This window comes from Schistocerca nitens, chromosome 1 (assembly GCF_023898315.1).
Source record: "Schistocerca nitens isolate TAMUIC-IGC-003100 chromosome 1, iqSchNite1.1, whole genome shotgun sequence".
NCBI lineage: Eukaryota > Metazoa > Arthropoda > Insecta > Orthoptera > Acrididae > Schistocerca > Schistocerca nitens.
This window is the reverse complement of record NC_064614.1, coordinates 920,217,336-920,244,931: the sequence shown is the minus strand read 5'-3', so window position 1 is coordinate 920,244,931 and position 27,596 is coordinate 920,217,336. Positions and strand designations below refer to the sequence as shown.

General features: G+C 42.1%; 1 protein-coding gene across 2 annotated transcripts in view; it reads right to left on the bottom strand.

Moving 5' to 3' along the window:
• Window positions 1-27,596, bottom strand: part of LOC126192378 (nuclear pore complex protein Nup133) — a 127,509-nt gene that overhangs the window by 46,173 nt on the left and 53,740 nt on the right. For both annotated transcript variants that reach the window (XM_049932598.1, XM_049932599.1), the window contains exons 12-14: window positions 25,095-25,201; window positions 13,021-13,120; window positions 5,029-5,148 (exon numbers count right to left, since the gene is read on the bottom strand). In XM_049932598.1, coding sequence (XP_049788555.1) covers window positions 5,029-5,148; window positions 13,021-13,120; window positions 25,095-25,201 — 327 coding nt within the window. The remainder of the gene's footprint in view (window positions 1-5,028; window positions 5,149-13,020; window positions 13,121-25,094; window positions 25,202-27,596) is intronic.

Here is a 27,596-nt window from a genome sequence, read left to right as displayed (position 1 = left end):
AAAGCAAAGCTTTCACATATAATATTGATCTCTAAGGTTAATAAGCGGCAAGAGAAGCTAAGCTTTCACATATAATGTTGATATTTTTTGGGCGTGTTACGCTTTAAGATATATCACACAAATGTGCCAGTAAAATTTTTAGCCGAGTCCAGTGATTTGTCCTCAAAGTAATCCACAAATAAATTAGCTACCGCAGAGAAGAGAGAGCTTCCTGTAGCACTACATCAATTTGCTCATAATAACGACATGAATGTCAGATCTTCCGGGCTCGAAATACTTCTACTAAATGGCTCGTCATCAAATGCTCTGTGGTTTAAGAAATTCATCGTACATTCTCGCACATAGTTCAACTTGCGTAAAAGGAAATTTACTTTGAAAGTAACACTCTTCAAACCACCATTCGCAACATTTTCCCGCGACCTGTTAGAAATAGGTTTGTTTAAGTAGTCGTCAGAAAGCGCCACCGCACTTTGGCAGCTGCTATGACGCAGGAAGCCCGTATGTTCGTACATGCAAAACATTACAAGATCTTACATTATGTCATAAAACAAGAAATCAGAAGATACTCCAAGAGCATCGGAATTTCGTGAACCATACTAAAATGGCACATTTAAATTGCGTGCTTAAAGAGCATATTCGTATGTCCAGGTTCCCAATGAAGTAGGCCTCGACCTGATATTAAGCTTTTCAGTGAGGGTTTCGGGACGTAAATTTTCTTGGAGTACCAGTACTGTATTAACTCATTTTTGATTCTTTATTACGGCATAATGTCATGCGTGCTAGAAGGTGAAAACATGCACTTGAAATGCAGCGAGCAGTTGAAATTAGGCAATAGTGTGGAACTAAACACTTTGTTTCAAACACATTGACTGCCTCAGCGTAAAGGATTAATAAAAATCAAATTTCTTTAGCAAACCGGCAAAAATAACTTCATTGTTCTACAAGGCGATTAATGCATGCCTGTCAGAAAAGTGGAAATAAAATAAAATCTGAAACTAATAACGTATATCAGCCTTCCGTAATTATTTGAATGTATTTTAATTCACGTGATAGTTCCCGGCCACAGAAATCCATTTTGTTTTCATTTTACATGAGAGCAGTAAACGAAGAGGAAACAGCAAATTCAGTAAATGTAAACACGGGTCACGTGGAGACTACACACTTCCCCAACATAACTCAGACTGCTCTGCGCATCAGCCTCGGATCTACGATATTTCCGAACCGGGACAATGCTAAGATAGTGCTCATCGGAGGCAATTTGTTGTTATGTAGCATTGCAGAGTCTTCCTAAAGCCTTTGACACATTTTGCTGTTGGCAAACGCTTGTATGAGCACTATGTTTTGTTGTTGTATATGGCACATTTCCCTTGCAATTTATGTTTTATTTTCATTTTTTTTTCTTGTTCACGTTTTATTGCTGTAGTATTATTTTGCAGTAACAGGGTACAGTAATATCCTTTGTTAGAATATCGATTCTTACCAGTAAAAATTACAAAAATTTAACTGAAAACTAAAACAATGAAAAATTCCCGGAATTCTAAAAAATTCCCGGGTTTTTCCCGGTTTTCTCCCGGATGAAAAAATTCCCGGGTTTGTCCCGGATCTCCCGGTTGTCCCGGGTCGTATACACCCTGACTAAACAGATTCAGAAAGATGTAGGCTGCAGTAGGTACTGAGGGATGAAGAAGCTTGCACAGGATATGGCAGCGTGTAGAGCTGCATCAAACTAGTCTCTGGACTGAAGACCACAACAACAACATAATGACAATTAATAAAAATATTATTAATAATAATTTGATTATGCTTGTGGCAAAATATTTCTTTAATTTACTATCCATGATGAGTGCAAGAGTAGTAGTAAGTGAGAAAAAACTTTCCTTTCAGTACAAATGACAATTTATCATAAATGATTATGCATTTATAATCCATATCACATACAAAGATGGCCCAGTTTTCAGCCATCTAGCCCAACCACCTCCATTAACCAGTGACAGCCAATACGATTCATTTTCCTTCCAAGCAGCTAGCCAAAAATTATTGCTACACATTGAGAATCTCTGCCCTGTAGGCTGTTCTGTTGCTCTTCTTCATGACAACGCAGTTTTATTCACAGAGCAACTGAATTATTCATTCAAGTGTCAGTGTTACTTTCTTGTAGCAGTAAAGCTGTGAATGAGTATCCATAAAAGTGTGAGTGTAATTTCCAAATAAATGTGCCAGTTGATGGCAATAAATGTTAAGTGGTTCACAAGCCGGCAAGGGGAAGCATTTACCACATGCAAAACTATTTCAAATCTGACTCTGAAAGCAGGACACCTGTTGATGACATTCTGAAGACATAAGAATGGACTGCAGAAGTATATGGTGTTGGCAAGAGAATTGTACAGCAACTTGTTAACGAAAGTGTCAGAAGCATCAAGAAAAATTGGTTTTGTGTCCCATGGATGCATCAACATTGCAAGACACTTATGACACAAATGGGTTGTTTTGACAAGGATATTTTAAGGCATTACATGTTTGAAATGTATATAAAGCTTTGACATCACAAAAATTTGCTACAGTTATGTGTGGGAAAATTGACTTCAAATGTGCTACTACATCAGTGCAAAGAACTTAAAAGACGTTGATTTCAATTATGTTAAGATAATGATGGAAGAAAGCTTTTACTGGGAAGAAGTGCCATAGCTGCATCACAAGCTACGCTGCTTAGAAAGGTGTACACAGTAAGACAAGAAGGTAATTCAATAGTGTATGGACAAATACAGTCATTCCAGGAAAATGACTGATGATACTACCAGTTACATTTCCCATAGGAAAAGGTCTTCAGATAATTATTTTGCAAGCTGCCTCTTCTCCTGGTTTTGTTCCGAAGAGAAAACTTGTATTAAGATGTGAGAAAAATAGCAGTGACTACCATATGGCAATGAACGTTGTCACTTTCAAGAAGTGGTTCAATGGACACTTCTTGCTACACCTTGTTACGAAGTCAGTCAGTCTAATGGACAATGCACGTTACCATTCAGCAGTTACAGAGCAAACATTATGTACATATACCATGAAAGAAGATATTATGTTTAGGTTTAAAAACATCCCGCACAGTATGAACCAAAATTGTACCAAACTCGCGGTAGCTAATAATTTATACAAGTCATGAGACAAAACATACAAACTTGACTTACCTGTGCATAAATGTGGTCACACATGGTTGCATTTGCAACGATACCACTGTCAGTACAATCTCACTGATTTGGGCACAGGTTAAATGCTATGTGTCAGAAGAGAAGAAAACATTCAAGATAAGAGACGGTGAATAGTTTGTGCGTGAAGCAACAGAAAGCACCTTTCCTTCAATGTGGGTAAACTGTGTGTGGTTTGCTGAAAGGCTGCAGCAGAAAGACTGGTAAGGAGGTGAAGATGAATATAAATCCTGAAACTATCATCATAAGTTTAGTCAGAGGATTTGGACACAGACTCAGATACCAAATGATGGAACTAAGATGTAGACTTTGGAACAAAGTAAGGTAATAACACTTTTTGGTTTTACAGGCTCATGGTTTATAAAAATGGTTTTGTTTGTCAAAATGGTTTTGTTTGTCAACATATGAATTGCATAAATTGTATATGGCCACTTCCTTGCCTTTACTGATCGGGAATTTGTATCATAAGAAGGATGCAGATATTCATTTGTTACGAGTGACCTAACTAAAATTTTCAACATATTGCTCAAAGAGACGCAGCTATCTAGTTATGAAATTTAAGCTTTTCCCAGCGCAGATACTATGCTCCAATAACACGCGAGAATGCAGCTGGATACATTAGTTAAAAAGTCTGATAGTTTGACATTCTCATTTTGAAGGTACCAATTGGAAAATGTCTTAAAATCGAGATATCTGTGATTTCCAATGTTATCAGGCAGCATTTCCTCAAGTTATTCAAAGAATATGGTTCGTTGTTTGCTTGTTCCCTGGACGATAAATGCACTCCCTCACAGTAGTCTCTAACAAGTTAGTTTACACTCATTTATAATGCCCTTTAACAGCAAAAAATATGACAATATACTGACCATTTACAAGATAGTCTTTTGCATTAGAATAGTCTTTGCTACCAGTTAGCCTTGTTTATGTTTAGTGATTTACACTTAAATACAGTCAATGATCCCACATACAAGTATTATAAAATTACACAGTTTTACAAAATTCTATGGAGTAGGAGGAGTTATGTAATGATTTCAGTTTGTTTTAAAGTTAATTTATTGTGTACATCTGAAGTTGCCTGCATAGGTGACACATCGTTAAACAATTCAAAAGCTACACAGCTTCATTACAAAAGCAATGCTTTCTTTCCATCACATCCAGACACACATTTTTCAGAAGCACTTTGAAAGACTCTCCTTAACAAAGTGGTAGATTACTTGATGTAAGAGATGGAAACTTATCTCCAAAAACTGATTTAGATTCTTCTCAGGTGTTCCTCACATACAATTTCCTGCAGAAGTCTTCTAATTCAGCAAGAGAGAGAGAGAGAGAGAGAGAGAGAGAGAGAGAGAGAGAGACGGGGTGGGGGTTAGAAGAAACACTGAGTAGGGGGTCAGGGCATGTGTGTGAGAAAGTAATGGTGGGGGTGGGGGCGGAGGTGGGGGGGGGGGAGGGGAAGGCACGGCATGGGGGTACGAGACTGTGAGTGGGACAGGGATGGGGGTACGAGAGTGTGAGTGGGACACGGATGGGGGTGTGAGGGGCGCAGTTGCGAGTGGGGAGCAGTGAAGCAGATGTGAAAGTGCAAGTCGGGCGGTGGCAGTGTGGGTGGAAGAGAATGCAACAGAGGCAGGGGTGGCGAGAGATGGAGGCAGGGGGGGATGGGGTGGTGGTTGAGATTGAATGAGGTGGAGGAGGCAGAGAGGGAAGTTAATCTCAGTTAGTTCAAAAAGTTAAAACTTTCTTAATTTGTTGTAATATAACACGTCAGAAAAATTATATATTTTTTTGAAATAACTCAAAATTTCAATCAATAATAACAACATCTACTTACCAGTATTGCAGAATTTGCCTCAACAACGAGCTTTGCAACCTCTTGTGGTCGACGATCACTATGTGCTATATCTTCACACCACTTTGAAATGAAGTGGAATATTTTGTGGATGTTGGTAACCTATAAAAATACAGATTAGATTTGAATACAGAATTTGTAATATATAAATTTCGCCAGGATACAATCTATTTGCACCATTGGACTGTGTCTTTCTAAGCTAAAAATAAAAAAAAATAAATAAATATCTAGTTGCAATGAAGTGCAAGACAAAATAAATGTACGTCAAAGTGTTAACTTTATAATTTAATACATGAATGGACATCAGCTACAACTGACTGAAAGTACACAAAAATTAACATTTATTAATTAAAATGATCATCATTGATGCTGTGCACATCTATTGGTGATATACTAGAACAGTAATCACAATTTACTGATTTTATACTGTCAAACCAGTTTTCATTAATAAACTACGCCACCTTAACCCATTGATGCCCACAGTTTGTTATATCATATGCTGCACATGTGTTTTTCCATTGTATTGTTACCACTAGATTAAATGGTGTGAACTGCTTACAATTGTTTGTGAGTACAGTCATTGGGTGCTGCTCCACCACAATAGTAGTTTTCAGTGACACAAAAATATCATTATTGCACAGTTAGACACTTCCTGTTAGTGCTACTCTGAACCAACACGATAATGTGCGACAGGTAAGAATTTTGTCCTATACTGAAACTGCCTGTATTGATATAAAAGTTTGGCTTACGGTTTTGGTGTTAGATCATAATAACAATTAAGCACACTGTTGTTTCTGTTTGTAAAATCTTTATCTAGGCTTATACAATAGAGTAATACTTTGCCATATGATATACCATACAATGGGAAACTACAACCACTTTAAAATTTAATTCAGTAAACATTTCTTTTTTTACTTTTAGAGTAAAATAATAGATGCAGTTGTTTCCTGAGGTCATTTCGCTAGATTCTTATGTAATATATCTTATTGTCATGTCAAATAAATACTGTTATAATCCTGAAAATCCCTGTGATGCAGAAGAGATTCTAAAACTACTTCAGACTCTGAGATGAAGATAGTATCTGCAGTGAAATAGAACGAGCTAATGAGATACAATTTGTCCCCCTTCCACCATGTGATGGAAATAATTCAACTGTGATGATACTGAAACTTCCTGGCAGATTAAAACTGTGTGCCCGACCGAGACTCGACCTCGGGACCTTTGCCTTTCGCGGGCAAGTGCTCTACCAACTGAGCTACCGAAGCACGACTCACGCCCGGTACTCACAGCTTTACTTCTGCCAGTACCTCGTCTCCTACCTTCCAAACTTTACAGAAGCTCTCCTGCGAACCTTGCAGAACTAGCACTCCTGAAAGAAAGGATATTGCGGAGACATGGCTTAGCCACAGCCTGGGGGATGTTTCCAGAATGAGATTTTCACTCTGCAGCGGAGTGTGCGCTGATATGAAAGTTCCTGGCAGATTAAAACTGTGTGCCCGACCGAGACTCGAACTCGGGACCTATGCCTTTCGTGGGCAAGTGCTCTACCAACTGAGCTACCGAAGCACGACTCACGCCCGGTACTCACAGCTTTACTTCTGCCAGTACCTCGTCTCCTACCTTCCAAACTTTACAGAAGCTCTCCTGCGAACCTTGCAGAACTAGCACTCCTGAAAGAAAGGATATTGCGGAGACATGGCTTAGCCACAGCCTGGGGGATGTTTCCAGAATGAGATTTTCACTCTGCAGCGGAGTGTGCGCTGATATGAAACTTCCTGGCAGATTAAAACTGTGTGCCCGACCGAGACTCGAACTCGGAGTGCTAGTTCTGCAAGGTTCGCAGGAGAGCTTCTGTAAAGTTTGGAAGGTAGGAGACGAGGTACTGGCAGAAGTAAAGCTGTGAGTACCGGGCGTGAGTCGTGCTTCGGTAGCTCAGTTGGTAGAGCACTTGCCCGCGAAAGGCAAAGGTCCCGAGTTCGAGTCTCGGTCGGGCACACAGTTTTAATCTGCCAGGAAGTTTCATATCAGTGCACACTCCGCTGCAGAGTGAAAATCTCATTCTGGAAACATCCCCCAGGCTGTGGCTAAGCCATGTCTCCGCAATATCCTTTCTTTCAGGAGTGCTAGTTCTGCAAGGTTCGCAGGAGAGCTTCTGTAAAGTTTGGAAGGTAGGAGACAAGGTACTGGCAGAAGTAAAGCTGTGAGTACCGGGCGTGAGTCGTGCTTTGGTAGCTCAGTTGGTAGAGCACTTGCCCGCGAAAGGCAATGGTCCCGAGTTCGAGTCTCGGTCGGGCACACAGTTTTAATCTGCCAGGAAGTTTCATATCAGCGCACACTCCGCTGCAGAGTGAAAATCTCATTCTGTGATGATACTCTTTGTCAAGATGAAAGACTTGTTAGTTTCAGTGACAAGGGTAAAAACAGTTCTCTTGCAGCCAGTCATAGTACTTGCCACTACAGAATGAAACAGAAACAATATTGGTGAGCAGTCTGTGAGAGAAAGCAACAATGGAGATAAAACCACACCAGCACTATCAAAGAAATATAAAACAATAACACGGGAGTGGACATCAAAGGAACTGAAAACCATGAATGTTGGTAGTCAAGTAAATTTCACTGGTAATATATCAGAGCCTTTTCTTGTGGCTAAAATAAATCACCTTCATAAGATGCCTTTACACATATTCAACAAAGTTTTCAATGAAGAATTTATGAAGTACATTTGTAAGGAGACAGTGAAATATGATGCTCCAAAAGGATATTTAGAATTTCAACTTTCAGTTGATGAGTTATACAAATATTTTGGAATTATTATTCTTTCTGGTTACAATCCAGTCCCTTTTAGAAGAATGTATTGGGAGACAAGGACAGATACTTAGAATTACCTTATAAGTAATTCATTCAGTAGAAACAGGCTTGAACAAATCTATCATTTTCTGCATTTCAACGATTCCTCCCAATTCTGTTGTCTTTGTTCACAACTATTTAAACTTTCTGCCACTCTTGGAATCACTGCGCAAACATGAATTACACTGCATTGGCCCTATCCAAAGAGACGGGATTGACAAAGCACCACAGGAAGACTTAAAGAAGGAACCTTGTGGATCTTATCATGTTCTTCAAAATGAACACTTTACACTGCTAAGACGGCACGACAACAGCCAAATGACATTAGCAACAAATCTGCAAATCAATGATTGTCTTACCAAGGGGACCTGCAAGAGATGAAATGAAGCAGAATGAAAGCATGTGACCATCCCTCAACCCACCTTAGTACAACTCTACAACAAAGGGATGGTAGATATCAGTCTTTTTGACAAACAGAGGTCTGTATAGAACCAGTTTCTGTTCCAAGAAATGGTACTGGCCTCTTGTTAGATTCTGCCTTGACAAAAGCCTCGTCAATATGTGGATGCTGTATAGAAAGGTGAATAACATAAGTTTGTTGTTCCAATGAAGTGTTTACTACCTCTATGGATGTTGCCAGTAATGGATAAACCTCAAGGGCACTTTGCAATATCACAGGTAAACATTGTGCAAAACAGAGAACATATCACTGATATAATGTGATGATGGACTTCATCCAGTTTGTTTTTATTTTCCCAATACCATTAATGACTGAACTGTAAATTGGAAAAACAGTAACATGCCAGTTTTTATGGATAAAATTAGATTAAACACTATTTTTTTGCTGCATAAAAGATTACACTATGCTACTGAACTGTAAATGTTAATGCTCATTGTATGTTTTATCATACATGAAATAAAACAGTGTAAAAATTTAAAAAATAACATTTTAGTCATTGACACATGCTGCTATCCATGAAAGAACTACTTTGACTTAATTTCATCAAAATCAAATACAAAAAATAGTTTTGGGCATTAATGCATTAAAACAGTCATTAGTGTCTTTCTTGAGGAAAAATTATGACTTATCAACCACTCCAGGTACTCAACATTACCAACTAATCACTGGGAAGTTTTAACATCAATTTCTGAATGACAAAATGTTTATCATCATGATGCTGTTTTGTGAGATGAATGCCCATTAATGATCTGGAAGTGTTGAGACAGCAAGAAGCTGATTTGATTGAACCTTGGCACAAAAGATCAATATTCAGCACATCCCTTACTATAAGACAACCCTTTGTGTGAATACCAAAGGGCTTATTGCTCATGGATGACTACTGAACAGTCATTCCATGCATAATTCCGTGGATAGGTGAGGAGAGCTATGGATGGCATGCAGGTGTCTCCAGTACATGCTACTTATACTATGAAGAGGTAACAGGCAATTTGTTTGTTTATGTGCAGAGCACGAAAACTGGGCTGATTCTCAATATACCTGTTGTCAGTCTAATTCCCTCATGGTGGAATGCATCATATATCTTCAGGTCTTGTAGGCAGGCAGATCTGAACATACAAGCTCTCTTTGCTCCCCAAGTGCTATGAGCAATACATTTTACAACATTAAACACCCAAGTATTAGTTCTCATCATCTTCACTGGTGGCAGCAATGTACATTTCTGATTAAAATGTAGTCCAGGTATTTCTCTGAATCTCTATCATTTAAAAAGGTCTCTCTCATTTTAAGTTTCTGGAGATTAAAAACAAACACATTTTTCAAAAACTTACAACTGACTAGTAGTAGCCATTCCTCCAACTTTCTAACTACCAACTGCAGTTGGGCGATGTCTGCTGCAAACCATTAAAACAAACTGAAAACTGAGAAGTAATTCACAAATAAAGACAAAAGAACTGGGCCTTTTACCCACAGATATACATTTTGCAAACATGGTTACACTTTGAACACTAAGTTGACAGACATGATTCCATTGTGTAAAATGATCGAATAGAATATGATGGACTTGGTATAATAAAATAATGTGATGAAAGAGTCACAGAAAAATAGGAACATGTTTCCAAAAGCACCATGTGTGGAGTGTTCAACAACACTATGCTTCAAATTATAACCACAAGCCTTCCAGATGATCAACACACAGGAAAAACTCCAGAAATACCATATTATTATTGGAGGAAGTTAAATAGTTACTTATCATTTTTAACTTTAATATTTTTTGTGTTGTGGCAGGCTAACCTCACAACCTTTCTTTATTGTTTGGGTGTTACTAACAACTAGTGGACCACTAGATCCACTGGGAATGTTTTTGATAGACTCAGTGAGTGATATTTCAATTCCACAAGAAACTTTATGAACTAAGGAAGATCCTTGAAAATGGGAGCATGTCCAACACAAACTGTGGTATAATAGGTGCTACACAGGTTGTCTGGTAATGATTTTATCTTGATCACATTTCAGTACATGAGCGCAAAGTACACCCTGATGTTGGTTTTGAATCAAAATCGCTCCCATCTTTGTATTCCTGGGAATTAACACAGAACCTTATTTGTGGCACACAACATTCCACCATTCACTGCACGAGGACCTCAAAATTGTGTCACAAGTTTATAGCTATGAGGACTAGTAGCACTCATGAGTTCCCCACCTTGGAAACCCAGGAGTTGACAAACCAGCATCCTGCCAAGATGAGAGACGGGATGGGGTTCCTGAGATGTCTGTTGTATGGCACAATCCTGGGGCACTTGTAGATTACCAAATGTTCTGTGAGCATATACTGCTTTACCCCAACCATTGTCACTGTACACTGTCATGTCTTGGAGTTCACAGTTTCAAATGAGAGAAATTTCTAAACAGGAGAAGAGGTGCAGGGGACAAATTCTAATGTTAAGATTTACGGCCCTTCTAACTGAAAGGATGTAAACAAAACACAGGAAAAACAATGAAAATGAGTAAATGTGACAATTACAAGCTCTTACATATCTAAACTGGGGAAGACTATAGGAATACTGACAGGAACACGATACAAGAATTCTTCACCAATGTTCTCATGGAAATGATTAATTGTTCTGATGACCATTCTCTATACTATATTTTAATTATAAATGATATTAAATAACTAATCTCCTGAATAAAACACACTAACTATTACCTCTACCAACTCTCCACAGATCCTGTCCCTTTATCACCTGTCAACCTGCTCATCGCTGTCAATGCCATCTTCCTCTACACTAACATCCCCCCAATGCTCAAGGCCTTGCTGCCCTGAACTCAACTTTTCCCAGTGCCCAAATGACTTCAAAACTTCTAAATCCCTCCTGGTCACCACGACTGAATGCGTTCTCACCCAGATTTAGTTCTCCTTTGACAGTACCAGCAACAAACAAATCCACAGTACAGTATGGGCACCCACATGGTACCATTCTATACAAAACAATTAGTGGACTATCTAGACATTCCTTCCTAGCCACCCAGAATCCCAAAACCCTCAGTTTTGATTCAGTGATGAGATCTTCATGATCTGGACCAAGTGTAAGAACATCCTAACCACATTCCTCCAGAACCTCAACACCTTTTCCCCCCTTTTGCTTCACATGGTCCTCCTCAGCCTAACAAGCCACCTTCATTGGTGAATCTTCCACCTCATGGATGGCTTCATAAGTACATCCATCCATATCAAATCTACTGAACACCAACAATACCTCCTTTTTGACAGCTGCCACCCATTCCATACCAAGATGTCCCCTTCCACATAGCCTAGCTGTTTGCATCTGCAGTAACAAGCAGTCCCTGCTCAAATATACTAAGGGTCTTGCTGAGGACTTAACAAACCACAATAAACATCCCCATGTTGTCAAGAAATAGATCTTCCCAATCTTCTACCACTTTTTATATACCTGCTCATGCCCCACAAGGAGTACCACCCTCGTGGTTCAGTAGCATCCACAACTGGAAACACTTAAATCTGTTCTTCACAGTGCCCTGAAAAATAAACATTGTCCCCTCCCACACTCGTATATCCCTGACCACAATATCATTTTTTTTCCTTGTTCCATTCCCACTCCTAAACTCTTACCTTCATGGCTCATATGCCAGTAAAAGGCCAAGAGGCAACACCAGTTCCGTACATCCTACTCCAGGCCTATCACTGGCATTTCTTATCCCATCAAAGGCAAGGCCACACATTAAGGCAGCCAACTGGTCTACCAATTTAACTGCAACCACTGTTCGGCATTCAATGAGGACATGACCACTAACAAGCCATCTGTCCACATCAATGGCCTCCACCAAACTGTGGCCACGCGACAGCTGGACAGTCCAGTCACCAAGCAAGCTGTATAGTATGGTGTGCTTTACACCAATGACTACTTTACAGCCTACACCATCTGGATTCTTCACACTAATGCCAGCTTCCAGCTTTTCTCAATTGCCCTTGTGTGATTCCCTGCAAACATACCTTACTTGAAACTTCAGTAGTCCCTGTCCTACACCTGCCTGGTCTCACTTCAGTTTCACACGCACCTTGTGTCCTCCCAGCAAAACTGCATAGTTCTTTCCACTTACTTGCTTCCCCCCCCCCCCCCCCCCCCTCTATCACAGGCCCACAATGCTGCATCAGGCAGCCCTCCATCCTGTCCCCATCACAGCCCTGCACACTCCCATAGGAAGCATTGTAGCATATTCCCCAATCCCTAACCTGCTATCTCTCCCATCCCTGCCTCTTCTGTATGCCCATTACCAACTCAAGCCGAGACTGCTGCCTACCAACTAACTTCAGTCAGGCTTCAAATCCAGTCAGTGACTCTCTCTCTCTGTGTGTGTGTGTGTGTGTGTGTGTGTGTGTGTGTGTGTGTGTGTGTGTGTGTGTGTGTTTCTAAATCTAAAGGAGGACTTTGTCCAACAGCTTATCCTATTTTTAAATGTGCTTGTGAGCCACTCAATGCAACCTCTTTGTGGTTATCAGACCAAATTCATATCATTGCGCATGGTTTTCTTTTTTGCTGCTGGACTGTTGAATGGTTGTAATCCTAACAATAGAATGCTTAATGGAAAATATGCTGAGTATATCATTCTGCACAAAATTAGCAGGAGTGTTTCCTATTTGCATACGTTACCTCTTGATAAAAGATGTCAAAATAATTTAAAGCTCCAGTTGGCATTTTCCTTTCATCTGCAAGCAGTAGTTTGATGTTCGTTTCAATCACCATGCTGTATCTGAAAAACAAAGTGCAATAATATTGCTTTTATAGAAATTATATACATCAAAATTGTGATGCCAAGAAAGACAGAAAATAATGAAATTTTACTTATTTTGTGTGTGTGCAGCAGAGAAGGCAAAATCCATGAAAAACTCATAGTTTATTTGGAGGTACACAGAGTAGAAAATTTAATACTCAGAGCTGACATCCCTGTCCGCATCAATGGCTCTAAACTGGTTATGCATTGGGACAAACTGAATCTGAATGACATAAGCTTATGTCATTCCATGCTGCTTCACCTCTGGTGTAGAGTTCATTGCTCTTGATGACAGGTGAGTGGTGGCATGCCTGTCTCTCGGCAACACGGAACCCAGATGTTTCCGACAGGTGAGAGAATGGGAGAAGGTGCTGGCCAGGGCAACACAACTGAACACACCCTTTATATGAAGGTCTGTCAGGACAGCATGGGCAACATGTGGTTTTACCTGTACAATCACATCAGGTTCCAAGCCCACATGACGATGATGAATGCAATCTGGCACTGAGGTCAGAAGTGGTCATCCTGTACTAATTAGTACATCTATTCAACTCCTACTAAATTTAGTATTGTACATACAGTGAGGAAAAGGCAACCACTCACTTATAGCAGAGTGACGTGTGAATAACTGAAACAAGTAAAAAAACACACACACACACACACACACACACACACACACACACACACACCAAATGTACACTCCCGCAGTGAAATTGATTATTCATTATCAATTATTGAATGCTGCTTTCAATAATCAACTGGTTGATCTGGGAGGGGGGGGGGAGGGAGAAAACAGTGAGGCCACCAATCCCATGATCTAAGCTGACAGAAATCAAGGGATAACATGCAAACAAAAAGGGGGAAAAAGGACAACAGAGCAGAAGGAAGAGGAAAGAACAGGACGCAGTTGGGTGAAAATGGGGAGAGCAGGGGGTGCCCACAAATGTTACACGCAATGGGGCACCAGCACCATCACTGACCCTGACTCGTCCCCACATCCACATCCACATCCACATCCACCACAGACCACACCACATCATTATCACAATACAACAGGGACAACACCAGGGCAATAAGACACAAGAAAAGGGGAAAAAAAAAACAGTACAACAGACCAAACAAAGTGTAGAAAAAAGGTGGAATCTGGCTGGCATGGAGGCAAGGTCAAGGCCTCCATAACCAATGTCCATGCTAATTTGTACCCGAGATGACAAATAACCTGAAGAAAACTGTGGACAGTTGTAACGGTGCAAGGGGTGTCTGCTAACACCCGAGACAAGGAAGGTAGAAGGGCATATAAAGTGTGAAGGGCCACAAGGCAGGGACAGTACAGCAAAATATGGATCAGCATGAGAGGAACCCCGAAACTACAAAGGGTGGGGGTGGGGGGGGGGAGCTGAAGCAGAATAAAAAACCATGGGTAACATAGTATGGCCAATACGAAGACAGAAGAGGATGGAAGATTTCTGCCAGGAGAGGCAGGGGGAAGAATGCCACATGGCGGGTCTCGGAGAATGTGGGGGTGCGTGGTTGACAACCCCCCCCCCCCCCCCCCCAAGTCAGACGATCAGCAAGTTCATTACCACGGATACCTACGTGGCCACGAATCGAAAGGAAGTCAACCAAACAAGCAGAATCACCAAGATCAGTAAGCAGGTCATTAATGACAGAGACCAAGGGGTGGTGGGAAAAACAAGTGATAGCCTGAATGCCAATCATTGAGCCCACACATAACAGAACTCGGGTGGGTAAGGATTGTTTAATGAAGCAGAGGCCCTGATAGATTGTTGTCAATTCTGCAATAAATGCCCCACATGTGGCAGGCAAGAGATGGTGTTCCAGGCCAACTGGAAGACATGAAGGCATATCCCACATCAGTGGAGGTTTAGAGCCATCGGTATAAGAAACACAGGCATTCTGAAACTCTCGTAACAGCATTCAGAAGAAATAATGGAACACCGTTGCAGTAATGGAGGCTTTGGACCCCGGAAGACATCCACCAGAATCCGGGCCTGAGGAACTAACTGGGTAGGGGGGGTGGGGGTGGGGGATGGTAGAGATCGAAAGAGAATGTAGGGAGAAAGACAAGGGTAGACGGAAAGTCATGGAAGAGACATGTGAGGCGGAGCCCAACAGGTAAACCAAACCAAGGATGGGCATTGGCCCAAAGCCATGAAAAAAATAGAATAGTAGGGGTGAGCAGGGGAAGAGCTGGATAGTGATGGCACAGGAAATTAGGAGCTTGGACTGGTGAATAGAAAGGGGACAGACCTCAGTGTCAACCAAAAGACTATTGACACGAAAAGACCTGGTGGCTAAATGGACAACCCGGGTCCAAGAGCAGAGCAGAAGGGGCAGCTGATCCAGGAACTTGACAACCATTATCTAGACGAGACAGAACTAATGCCCATAGAGGCAGAGAAGACTTACAACAAGGTGTAGGCAAGGAAGCAAGGAACATGGTGTTTACAGAAAAAGCCATCTTCAGACGAAGGATATGGGGCAACCAAGTAAGCTTGTCAAAAAGAAGACCCCAGAAAACCCTGAACGAATGGTGAACAGGAATGGGCAAATAAAAATTGGGAGGGGACCCTGAAGACCCAGCATAAAGAGGACGTGATGGTTCCAAGCTGCCATAACCTTATAAATATCGAAGAAGACTGTGACAAGATAGCGGCACTGAGAAAAGGCCTATCAAACTGTGGTTTTCAATCAAAGCAGATGATCAGAAACTGTCCCTCCCAAAAGCCATACTGATAAGGCAATGAAAGGTGCTGAGATTCCTAATTGAGCTGACAAGCCACCATCCATTTTAGTAACTTGTAGCAGACATTGGTCAGGCTGGCCGGCCAAAAACTATCAAGAGACGATGGATCCATGCCAGGCTTGCTTAAGGACAGGAACCACAATACAGTCTCTCCACTGAGAGGGGAAGATTAAACACCTTGAGGAGATATTGTTGTTTTGGAGGACTGAGGTGTTGAAGCACTTGTTATGGACGGATTCAGGGTGAGGAGCTGAATTGTGGGAAAAGGAGAGGGCCAGAAGAAGCTCCTATTTAGTAAAAAGTTCGCAGTAGGATTGCACCTGACAAGGGGTTAAATATAAGCGGGAAGTTTCAGCTTGCAGCTTCCACAGGAGGAAGGCTCCTCGAAAGGAGGCGGACACTGAAGCCATCGCCAAATAGGACACGAAGTGTTGCATGAGAATTGATGGATCTTTACAAAGGCCACCTGGAAGGGTGAGGCCTGGAATGGAAGACTGCCATTGGCAACCTTGGAGGGTGCAGAAAAAAGTCCACATCCATGACGGAGGAGCAGAAGAACCTAGAGAGAAGACAAAGTGTTTCCAACGCATCCGTTTGCTGTTTTGTTGTGCTTTGGCAAAAAGAAATTTAAAGGTAATACGACCAGCAGAGGATGGGTGCCGCTTAGGATGTTGCAAGACACAACAATGATCATGGATAACATTGGCGATGGCTCTGCTCCACCATAGGACTTGCTGACAGCGGATGGAGCCTATCAAGCAGAGAAAGGCCATGTCGGCAGCACCAATTACCTTATCGGACAGCTCACAGACGATTTCATGGGTGAAAAACCGACCTGGGAGGTATATAGAGGCCAATCAGCATGATGGAAAGCTCAATGGGGTAACCTTGACACTGGGAGGCAGGAAGAGAACAAGAGCATCGACAGGAAGGGATCACTATCACAAAGGTCACCGTGTAGAGACCAGTGTAAGGAAGGAGGAACGGGAGGGGAATAGAGGAAAGATCAATAGAAGAGAGAGTGTGATATGTGGCACTAAAATGGATAGGGTAACCATCATTAAGAAGGTACAGGTTGTGGTCCATGAGAAATTGGTCAATAAGGAGCCCCTGACTAGATAAAAAAAGCAAGGTCCCAAAAATGGTGATGGGCATTAAAATCCTGAGGAGAAAGAAGGGATGAGGGAGTTGCTGAAGTAGTGCAGTTAGGACAGCAGATGTAGGTGTCACGTCAGGAGGGAGATAGATATTGCAAACCGCGACCCCAGTCGACCCGGACAGCAATACCCGTATGCACCAACGTACATGCATCACCGGAAGCCCTCAAAGGGCCAATTTAATTCTGACAAAGCACGGAACCCACAAGGGGTCGATGAGTGAACATCAGTAAAACGAGAATCCTGGAGAATGACACAAGCTGCCGAATAAAAGGCAATAAGGAATGCAACTCTGGGAGGTGATGGCAGTATCCAATACAGTTGCACAGAATAAGCAAGGAGTGGGTATCCAAATGGGAGGCGTACAGACTAGAGTCAATCATACCACCGTGTCACCATCCGTAACAAATGAAAACAGGATGACATCCATAAATAACAGGTCATACTCAGGGTGCAAGGGGGGAGATAGCACCTCTGGAAGCACTGGGAGGTCTTGTGTTTCTTCTTCTTCTTCTCCTCCTCCTCCTCCCCCTCCTCCTCCTCCTCTCTCTCATACATTGTGGAGGGCAGGGCACAGAGAGGCAGCAGGCTTCTCCAAGATCTGGAACCAAGAGAGAGCAGGCAACCTTGGGACGCATGGACTGTCTGTGCCATGGCCGAGTTATGGTGGCAGGAATCCAGACCGAGAGACGCTGGGGAAGAAGTCCCAGGAGGGAGCGCAATTACTGGTGGACGGAGAGAGGAAGCAGCACCTGTTGAGGAGGATGTGGGAACCGCAGGGGATGGGTAGAGGCGAAAGGGATGCGACTGGGGTAAGGAAGAGGGAGGTGGGGGAAAGAATGTAACACAGGCAAAAGTAGAAGTCATCACTAGAGGATGAAGTCAAATCAAATTTTTGGTGAGCCTCAGTGCAAGACAAACAATCCAGGGACTTATACCTTTGTATCTCTCTTTTTTCTCCTTTCTCATAAGCCAGGCAATCTGGTGAGCATGGAGACAGACAGTTGTGACAATTAACACACAGGGGTGGTGGAACAAATGGGCTCCCCGCATTAAGTAGGTGTCCACTGTCCCATGTACAGGGTTCGATGTACATTGTGAGACATTTGCCCGAAATGCAAGCACCAAAAGCACCGAGTGGACGGTGGGACGTACAGCTTCACGTCACATCAATAACACGTAACCTTGACCTTCTCCGGGAGGTTATCTCCCTAAAATGCCAGAATAAAGGCGTCAGTATAAATGTGATTGTCCTTATGATCTTTATGCAAACACCTAACAAAATGAATACCCCGAGTTCCTTATCAGTTTGAAGGATGAGGACCCTATGAAAAATGACTCCCTGGACCATATTCAAAAACTGGTGAGCTGTAACAGACAGTGGGAGACTGCCAAGATGACCATAAGCACGAAGAGCTGCAGACTGGGTGGTAGAAGCAGCTTTGATCAAAGGGAACCCGACCCCATCTTACTTGGATATTCCACTTCGCCAAACTTGTTTTCGATATTTTCCACAAAAAGTAATGGTTTCGTGGCAGTGAATGTGTTCCTGTCTGTCCTAGTACACCAGGAAGTGGGGGAAGTGTTTCATCCCAAGCCAGTGAGCTGAGCCCTCTTCCCAGGGTGTAGTCAGGGAACTGAAGGCTGCAGGATCATAAGAACCAGTATTCAATGATCCATCACCATTCAAAGATGCGGCCATAGAAAAAGGCCAGATTTTTGCAAATGCAAAACATCTGCCCTGATACCACCCACTCCAATAGATGCTCTCCCCATGTGTGTCACCCAGCCACAGCAAGGGCCATCTGGCAAGGTGGCCATCGCTGGGAGTTCTGATGCTCCAGAATGACAAGCAACCACTCCAAGGCATACATGGGGAGTGAGGCAACAGATCAGGTATCAGAAGTGTGATCCCTGTGCTCTCAGGGGGCTCAGCAATATGGGTACATAAAAGCCCCACCACATGGACTGGCTACATGTTCTGGTGATCTAGTGGTGCGGAGGGGGAGCTACGGCGGAGAAGGTAAAGGGGGTGGGGGAGGGGGGGGAGGGAATCCACAGTGTAGACACTAGGGAGGGAGTTCTTCCTCAAATGGCTCACACTACAGACAGAAAATTTATAACTGGAGGTCAAACCCCAAATGGAAACCAAAAACGCCAAACAGAAGGATGAAAGAGAAACGGCAAGGAGAACAAAACTGTGAGGAATAGAAGAAACCAGGTGGATAGCCATGTTGACATAGGTAATAACACAGAGAGGGGAAGGAGGGGACAGCAGGCAAGGGGCGAGGATGGGGAGGGAGTGGTAATGCAGCTCAGGAAGGAAGAACGAGCTTCAATACCTCCGGGCCCTGAGGGCATGAACTTACTAAAGGGCCGTGAGCTCCATGGGGAATTCAACAATCACTCTCGTCGTGGCTATGGGAGTGTGCGATTGGTTGTCTGTGCACTCTTACTGCATATAGACCAAGAGTTTGAAAGCTAGAGGGCACAGCGTTTCCTGTCATGCATTTCTATGCTCCACACACAGTACGTAATGGACGAGTGGTTGCATTTGCATTATTTATGTATAGTTCCATCCAGTAATTTTCATTATTGTTAAATCGAGCATTGTTTTTACGTAAGTAATAGGACAGGCAATCATGGCAGAAGCAACAGGGTTATATGCAGGGGTTTCTGAGCATAGTGCAGTTTAGAACTGTTCTTTGAATGAAACTTCCTGAGTTTTTAACTTAAATTCTAGAGCTTTCAAAAACTGCCCCTGCTTTATCATTATGACTAAAATTATTGACTGCCAGAGTTGGTATAGTGTTCTATTCATATAAGGCTGGTACAACATTTGAAATTATTGCTGCTATGAGACACTTGTCTGTTTCTGCTCTGAGCCCATGGCCCACTTAAGTGCTATACTGAGTGCATTCCCTGGCTATCAGCTAAAACATTGTAATGTAATCTAATTTTGGCTACTTCTTTTATAACTGAATCCCAATATGAACACATATAGTTGACAGGTCAGTTCATGCACAAACTCCTGCACTGGCAATATGTCTGCAAGTATGAACAGCTATGAGGCAGCATGGGAACTATCAATGACTTGTTGAGTTCCATGCCACATTGAGTTCCTACACTACTTTGAGCAAAAGGAGGTACAACACTATATTAGGAGATATCCCATGACTTTTGTCACCTCAGTGTAAAAACATTGTTAACAAAAAGAGAAATAAGGAAAAAAGCAACCAAGGAATGGCAAAAAATAAATACAGTAAGAACACACTGACATGGACATCTACACAATGTCTCTGCAATTCGAAACGAAGTGCCTGGTACAGGATTAATCAAAACAGCTTCAAGCTATTTCTCTACAGTTCCTCCCTTGAAAAGCACAGGAAAAAGGAACACTTCAATTTTTCCATGCAAGCTCTGATTTCTCTTATTTTACTAGGATGATTACTTCTCTTGATGTAGGTGGGCACCAAAAATATATTTTCGCCTTTGGAAGAGAAAGTTGGTGACTGAAATTTCAAGAGGTGAGCTTGCCCCAACAAAAAACACCTTTGTTTTAATGACTGCCACCCCAATTCTCATGCCGTACCTATGGCACTCTTCCCCCCCCCCCCCCCACCCTATTTCGCAATAATACAAAACAAGCTGTGTTTTTTGAACTTTTTCGATGTCCTCCAATAATACTAACTGATGTGTGAGACACTTGGAAAATGCAGATAATTCAGGAGGGAAGAATGCTTCAGACGAGAGATTGAGGATACTCCCTACTGTTGTTACTGGTTCTTGTAATTGTGAGTTGTTGGTCTAGAAGGCAGTGGTGAAGGATGTTGACGTTAAGGAGTTTGGCCAAGCTGGGTTTGTAGGAGAGGAATGGTGGCTAATGTGGTGTGGCTATTTAGGAAGCTGCAGAGGGGGCTTTATAGGGATCCATAAGTCTTCAGCCCCTGGTTTGGTTTAAATACATTTATGACATCTTTACCAATGGACTCATGGTGAGACTGATCTGTTAAAATTCCTGAAATCTCTGAATACCTTCTCCCAATTAAATTTCGCATGTTTCTTTTCCGAATCCCGTGTCACTTTCCCTAATGCTGATCTCGTCCTCGCTAGAGGCCAGCTACACACTTCTGTCCACACTAAACCTACTAACAAACAACAGTTGTTACATTTTGACAGTTGCTGTCCTTTCCATGTCAAATGTTGCCTCCCATACAGCCTTGGCATTCAAGGCAAACGTATTTGTTTGGATGCAGGCTCTTTACAGCAATACACTACCATTCTCACCTCAGCTACAGCCTAGTTCAAAAGCAGATTTCGCAGGCCATCACATACAATCCTGGTAATGCTGATGCCTTTTTTTGGAAAACAACTTCAATCATGCCCTGAAATGAGACCCATTCTGTCTGAGATTTTGCCCACCACATCTAGAATAGCTTTTTGTCACCCTCCCAAATCTCCGCAATATCCATGTCAGTCCCTATGCTCCTTCTACACTGCAAGACTTGCCCTATGTACCCTCCTACCACCACCCACACAAGACCTGTAACTGGCAAAACATATACTATCAAAAGGAAATCAATTTGAGAAATGACAGGTCCTATACCAGCTGTTATGTAAACACTGCTTGGCCTTTTATATCGGCAAGACTACCACCAGGTTTCAGTTAGGATGAATGGGCATAGACAGAGGGTGTATACTGGCAACACACAATATCCTGTTGCAGAGCATGCTGTACAACATGAGAACCATGGCCTCAGTGCCCGTTTCAGCACATGTGCCGTCTGGATTCTTCCCCCAGACACCAGTTTCTCAGGACTCCACAGATGGGAACTAGACTACAACATGTCCTTGGTTCTTGTCAACCACCTGGCCTTAATTTACTTTAATTTCCTTCCATTTTGGTTTTCTACAGCTTTCATTTTCTTACCTATTTTTTGCCATCCAGCTCCCATCTCTGTTACATACAATGCACTTAGTTTTTTACTCTTATTGACTCATAAACTATGTTTTAGCAGTAATCTCTGTCTTGCACATTAACCTGTCTTCCACCTTTAAGCTCTCAGGTTCTCAGATCTCTTCCTGTGCAGTCCCCCAACATCAGTCACTCCTCCTCATCCTGCCCTCTTCCTTCCCCTTCAACCCTTCCACCTAAAGAAGGAGCCACTGGTTCTAAAAGCTTGCCTGATTATAACATTCTTTTATGTGTGTGTTCTGTCACTACTTGGTGAGTAGATTTTTTTTATCTATTCAATTGTATTATATTGTCAAAAGCTTATTGTTTTCGAGGTTACATTAGATTTAGTTATTTTAAAATCTGTGGTTAATCAAGCTCAATAAAATTAAATTACAATGCTAGGTTAAAAAAAACAGAATTCCGCGAGGTTTTATGAAATTTCTGAAATTCCCTGAAATGAAGTACATACCAGTTTTTCTAGATAGCATAAATTGTGTCTGTAGGTATGCAACACGACATATCTACTATAGACAGAAAAATTTTGTCACAGCTGTTATCACAAAATTTTCAGACTGTGTTACTTATTATCCCTGGTTATGACTACATATGGATGCAGAAACAATATTAGGTTCCTGTTCTACACATTTCTGTTCCTGTTTCACTATTGGAAGCTGCTGGTGATACTGTTGAACTTCTAAATTTCTTTATAAATATGAACAATATTAGGAAAAGGATAAATTGCTACTCACCATAAAGATGACACACTAGGTACAATGGAAAGACTGTTAGATATTATAGCACATTCATACAAGTAAACGCACCTCTTGCACACGACTGCAAACTCCAGCAGCTCTGACCAGAATGTGACTGTCATGTGGATAGCAGTCAGCCGTGGGGCAGGGTACTGGGAGGGATAGCAGGGTATGGGTGGCAGAGAGAAGAGAGGACTGGTTGATTGTATGTGCAGGGACTAGAAGGCGACCTGACAAGACTGTCCAATATCAGGAGATGGGGAATGGGGGAGGGGGGGGGGCGGCATGGAAAAGAAGAGAAGCAGGGAACGACATGCGTGTTCATTGGCAGAGGGGTGGCACACAATGAGGCTGAGGGGATATGAAAAGTGAAGAGGTGATGTACAGAGGGGGTGGAAACTGTTGGGTGGAGGGTGTGGGGACGGTAGGTGACCGAATGTTAAGGCTGGGGTAATTTCGGGAATGGAGTTGTGTTGTAAGGGCAACTCCTACCTGTGAAGTTCAAAAAAGCTGGTGGTGGAGAGGAGGATCCAAATGGCCTGGGCAGTGAAGCAGACATTGAAATAAAGTGTACTATGTTCAGCTGCTTGTTGTGCCACAGGGTGGTCTACTTTGTTCTTGGACACAGTTCTGCAGTGATCGTTCATCCTGGTGGACAGCTGGTTGGTATCATACCAATATAAAAAGCTGTGAAACAGTTGCAGCAGAGCTGATATACAACATGGCTGCTTTCACGGTTGGCCTGGTCATTGATGGGGTAAGGTAAGCTTGTGACAGGACTGTAATAGTGTGGGCAATGGAACACCATTTTAGGAGGGGTACAAATAATCTAGGTTAGGATGTCCTTAATTTCAGAGAATGACAATAATTAAAGCCCTTTCAAAGGGTGTGGTTCACTTGTTCCAATCCGGGTTTTATTGGGTCATGAAGGGGTCATTCTTTTGTAGTTGGCTCATGTGGGGTTAGTGGGACATTGAGGAGTGTCTGGGGAAATGGCACAGAAAACCCGTTTGTGGACTAGGTTCAGGGGATAGTACCTGTCTGTGAATGCTTCGGTAAGACTACTGTGAAAGAAGTTATTGTCACTGCAGATGTGTCATCTCCAGATGGCCAGGCTGCATGGGAAGAATTTTTTGGTGTAGAACGGATGGCAGGTGTTGAAATGCAGGTAACGCTGGTGGTTAGTGGGTATGTAGACAGAGGTGTGGATGGATCCGTCAACCCATCCTGTACTTCCTATTTCAATCCTTTTGGAGATTTATTTTACTCCATCAAATGCCGGGCTACCTATGAAAACAGCCATGGTGTATACCAGCTCTGCTGCAACCACTTCACAACATTTTACTCTGGTATGAATACAAAGCAGCTATCCGCCACGATGAGTCGTCACAGCCAAACTGTGACCAAGAACAAAGTAGACCACCCTGTGGCATAACATGCAGCTGAATGTAACATGCTCTATTTCAATGGCTGCTTCACAACCGGGCTATCTGGATTCTCCCCTCCACCACCAGCTTTACTGAATTGTGCAGATCTGTGTTATCCTTACAGCACATTCTCCACTTCCAAAATTATCCTGGCCTCAACCAATGGTAACCTACTCGCCCCATCTGTCCCATCACCACCTCCTTCTCATGTCCCCTTATACTCATTGTGTGCTGCCCCTACCAATGCACCCACCTGTCCACCTCCCTTCCCTGCTCCTCACCTTTTCTATTCACAATTCCCCCTCCTCCCACACCCCACCTCCAAACACTGCACCTGCAGCCTAGTCAGGTCCCCATCTAGTCCCTACTCACCCCGCCAGACAGCATTCTTCTCTCCTCCCCCTCCCCCTCCCAACCATACTCTGCTATTCCTTTCCCTTCTCCACCCCACTCCAGATTGCTATTCAACTGACAGACGCATTTCAGTCAGAGCTACCGATGGTAGTGGTCATGTGTGCATGAGGTGTGCATGCTTGCTTGTGTGTGTGTGTGTGTGTGTGTGTGTGTGTGTGTGTGCATGTGTGTTTTCTTTGCTGAAGAAGGCTTTAGCCAAAAGCTATAATATATAGCTGTCTTTCCGTTGTGCCTGTCTGCAATTCAATGTGTCATATTTATGGTAAATAGCAATCTATTTTTTTCCTAACATTGTTGATAGTCCAATCTGGAGTTTCCATTCTTTAAAAAGACATTTATTTTAGTTTTATTTTCAATTCTAACATCTTTTACCACTCAAGATAGCAGAGACATATTGGGGTTTCCTTCTCAAATATATGTTAAACAGTTTTTCTATACTAATAATGGTAATTTACATTACAAAATATTTAAAGACTTACTGTGGCTGAAGCAAGTGAAGTGAAATTGCTGCTACTACTTTTTCTGCATGTTCTCCCAGAACATATGATGTTGGCATTGGAGTTCGTCTAATGGAGACTGCTGAAAACTGATTGAACAAAACATGAATCACTGCTCATAGGTATGAGACAAAGCATACAACAAAACTTCCTATTAAAATATCGTTCTAGTGTATCTTTTTTATTTTATATCCCCCTGCCCCCATCATTTCTGAAGAGTAGTTAACAGCTTACCTTTCTCAATTAACGGCTCAGTTTTCAAAATGAATTTCTTCCAATATTTTAGGTGAAACAAATCTGAAAAGAATTATTCAACTGACAGTCGCAGTACAGTCAGAGCTATCTATGGTAACCGTCATGTGTGCACAAGGTGTGCTTTTTCTGCTTATGATAAGACCTCTTCGGGGGCGGGAGGCATAATAATTTTCGGGAGCCAGAAAAAAAGTGTGTCCTTCTGACTGAAAAGGTACTCCTCTGTGAGGTTAACTGCTACCATAAATGATTTTTGGGAGCTGCTTCTTTCACAGTCACTAGATGATACTTTGGAGACCTCGTCTGATATCTCCTGACTTGGAGACCTCGTCTGATATCTCCTGACTTATCTTTATTGCCTTATAAATGAGAAACAAAAGCCAGTGAAGTTCTTAGGTTCACAGTATCAATCACAGTACTGACCAATTTTAGAATCTATGTGCATACTTCCACTCCATCAACCTTTTTATTTCCAGTGATATCCATTTTTTTTCCCTATATGTACTATCAAATCTTTCCACCAACAAAGAAATTTCTAATATTTAAAGAAGTATTCATCACACTCTTTTAACTACTACAAACTATCTGTCTCCAAAACCGTTCTCATTCTTTCACATTTCCACTTTTTCCTGAGGCATACAACGTGCCTCTCCCACGTCTTGTTACGATGACCTGAAGGGACATTTCTTGCAAGTGGACAGAATTCTACATGGCCTCAAAATTGTTGTCTGCTTCAATTTTGGTAATAATAAAATTCTTTTTATAGTTTTTGTCGCACTTACGTTAGAATTTCTTCCTTTGGGACTTTTTTTTTACTTTAAAATACTGTTAGCGCTTTAAGTGTGACAGCCAATTTGTACTAGGGGGCTTGAAAAATGGAAGCATCCTTCCAATTGGCTTCATATGCAGATGTGCCAAGTTAATTTATAAGAATTACTTTGTATCTTAACATTTCAACCAAGTATTCTAATAAGAATGAGATTTTCACTCTGCAGTGGAGTGTGCACTGATATGAAACTTCCTGGCAGATTAAAATTGTGTGCCAGACAGAGACTCGAACTCGGGACCTTTCCCTTCCTCTTCCCCACCCCCTCCAGATTGCTGCTTGCATCACACTTGATGGTTGCATTCTGGCCCATGATGCAGGAGTTGGCAGTCGTGTGTGTGTGTGTGTGTGTGTGTGTGTGTGTGTGTGTGTGTGTGTGTGTGTGTGTGTGCTTGCTTCTTGTGTGAATGGTGTCTGTCCCGAGTTCGAGTCTCAGTCCGGCACACAGTTGTAATCTGTCAGGAAGTTTCATATTCCAATAAGGTTTCTTGTTTCTTTGTGTGAAACACCAGTGTGAGATATCATCCATCACTTCCTCCTCCTTTCCAGCCGCCACTGTCTAGTGATATTACAATGTCCAGTTAACCCAGAAAACATTCCAACCTGATGTCATACTGCACTCCTATCTCTTCAATCCCCTGAAATGGTACTCCCGTTCAATAAACAGTAATAAAGATCTCTCTCACATATCTTCAACCAAGCTCTTATTCCAATTTCTATCAATGGTAAGGGCTTTTGGGAAAGAAGTCATGTAGTTTACAAGATCTTCTGCACTGACCATTTAGCCTTCTTTGGAAGTATCTATATCAGTAGACTTAAAGCAACTGAACCGTCTCTTCAGTAAACCTAGTAGGTCAATAAAAATTAGATCGTCTATTAGCTGTTCAACAACTAGCTCAGCTAACCTGCATAATAAGTAGACGTCAAATGTTTCTTTATTCCAGGCTTTGATCACAATATAAAGTCCTTTGATGAAGGACTTTATACTGTATATGTAGCTCATTTACTTAGTGATTAATACTACTTGTTATTTTCAATGTAGGAGAAGACAACTGCTACTTACCGTAAAGAAGACACATTAAGTTGCACACAGGCACAATTAAAAGACAGTTACATAAAGCTTTAGGCCACAGCCTTCAGCAGTAAGAGAGACAAACACCATTCACACAAGAAGCAAGCACATCACACACACACACACACACACACACACACACACACACTCCTGCGCGACTGCCAACTCCTGCATCATGGGCCAGAATGCAACTATCAAGTGGGATGCAAGCAGCAATCTGTAGGGGGCGTGAAAGGGGAAGGGATAGTAGTGTATAGGTGGAGGAGAGACAAATGCTGTCTGATGGAGTGTGAAGACACTAGACTGCCAACAGGTGCAGCATCAAGATGTCATG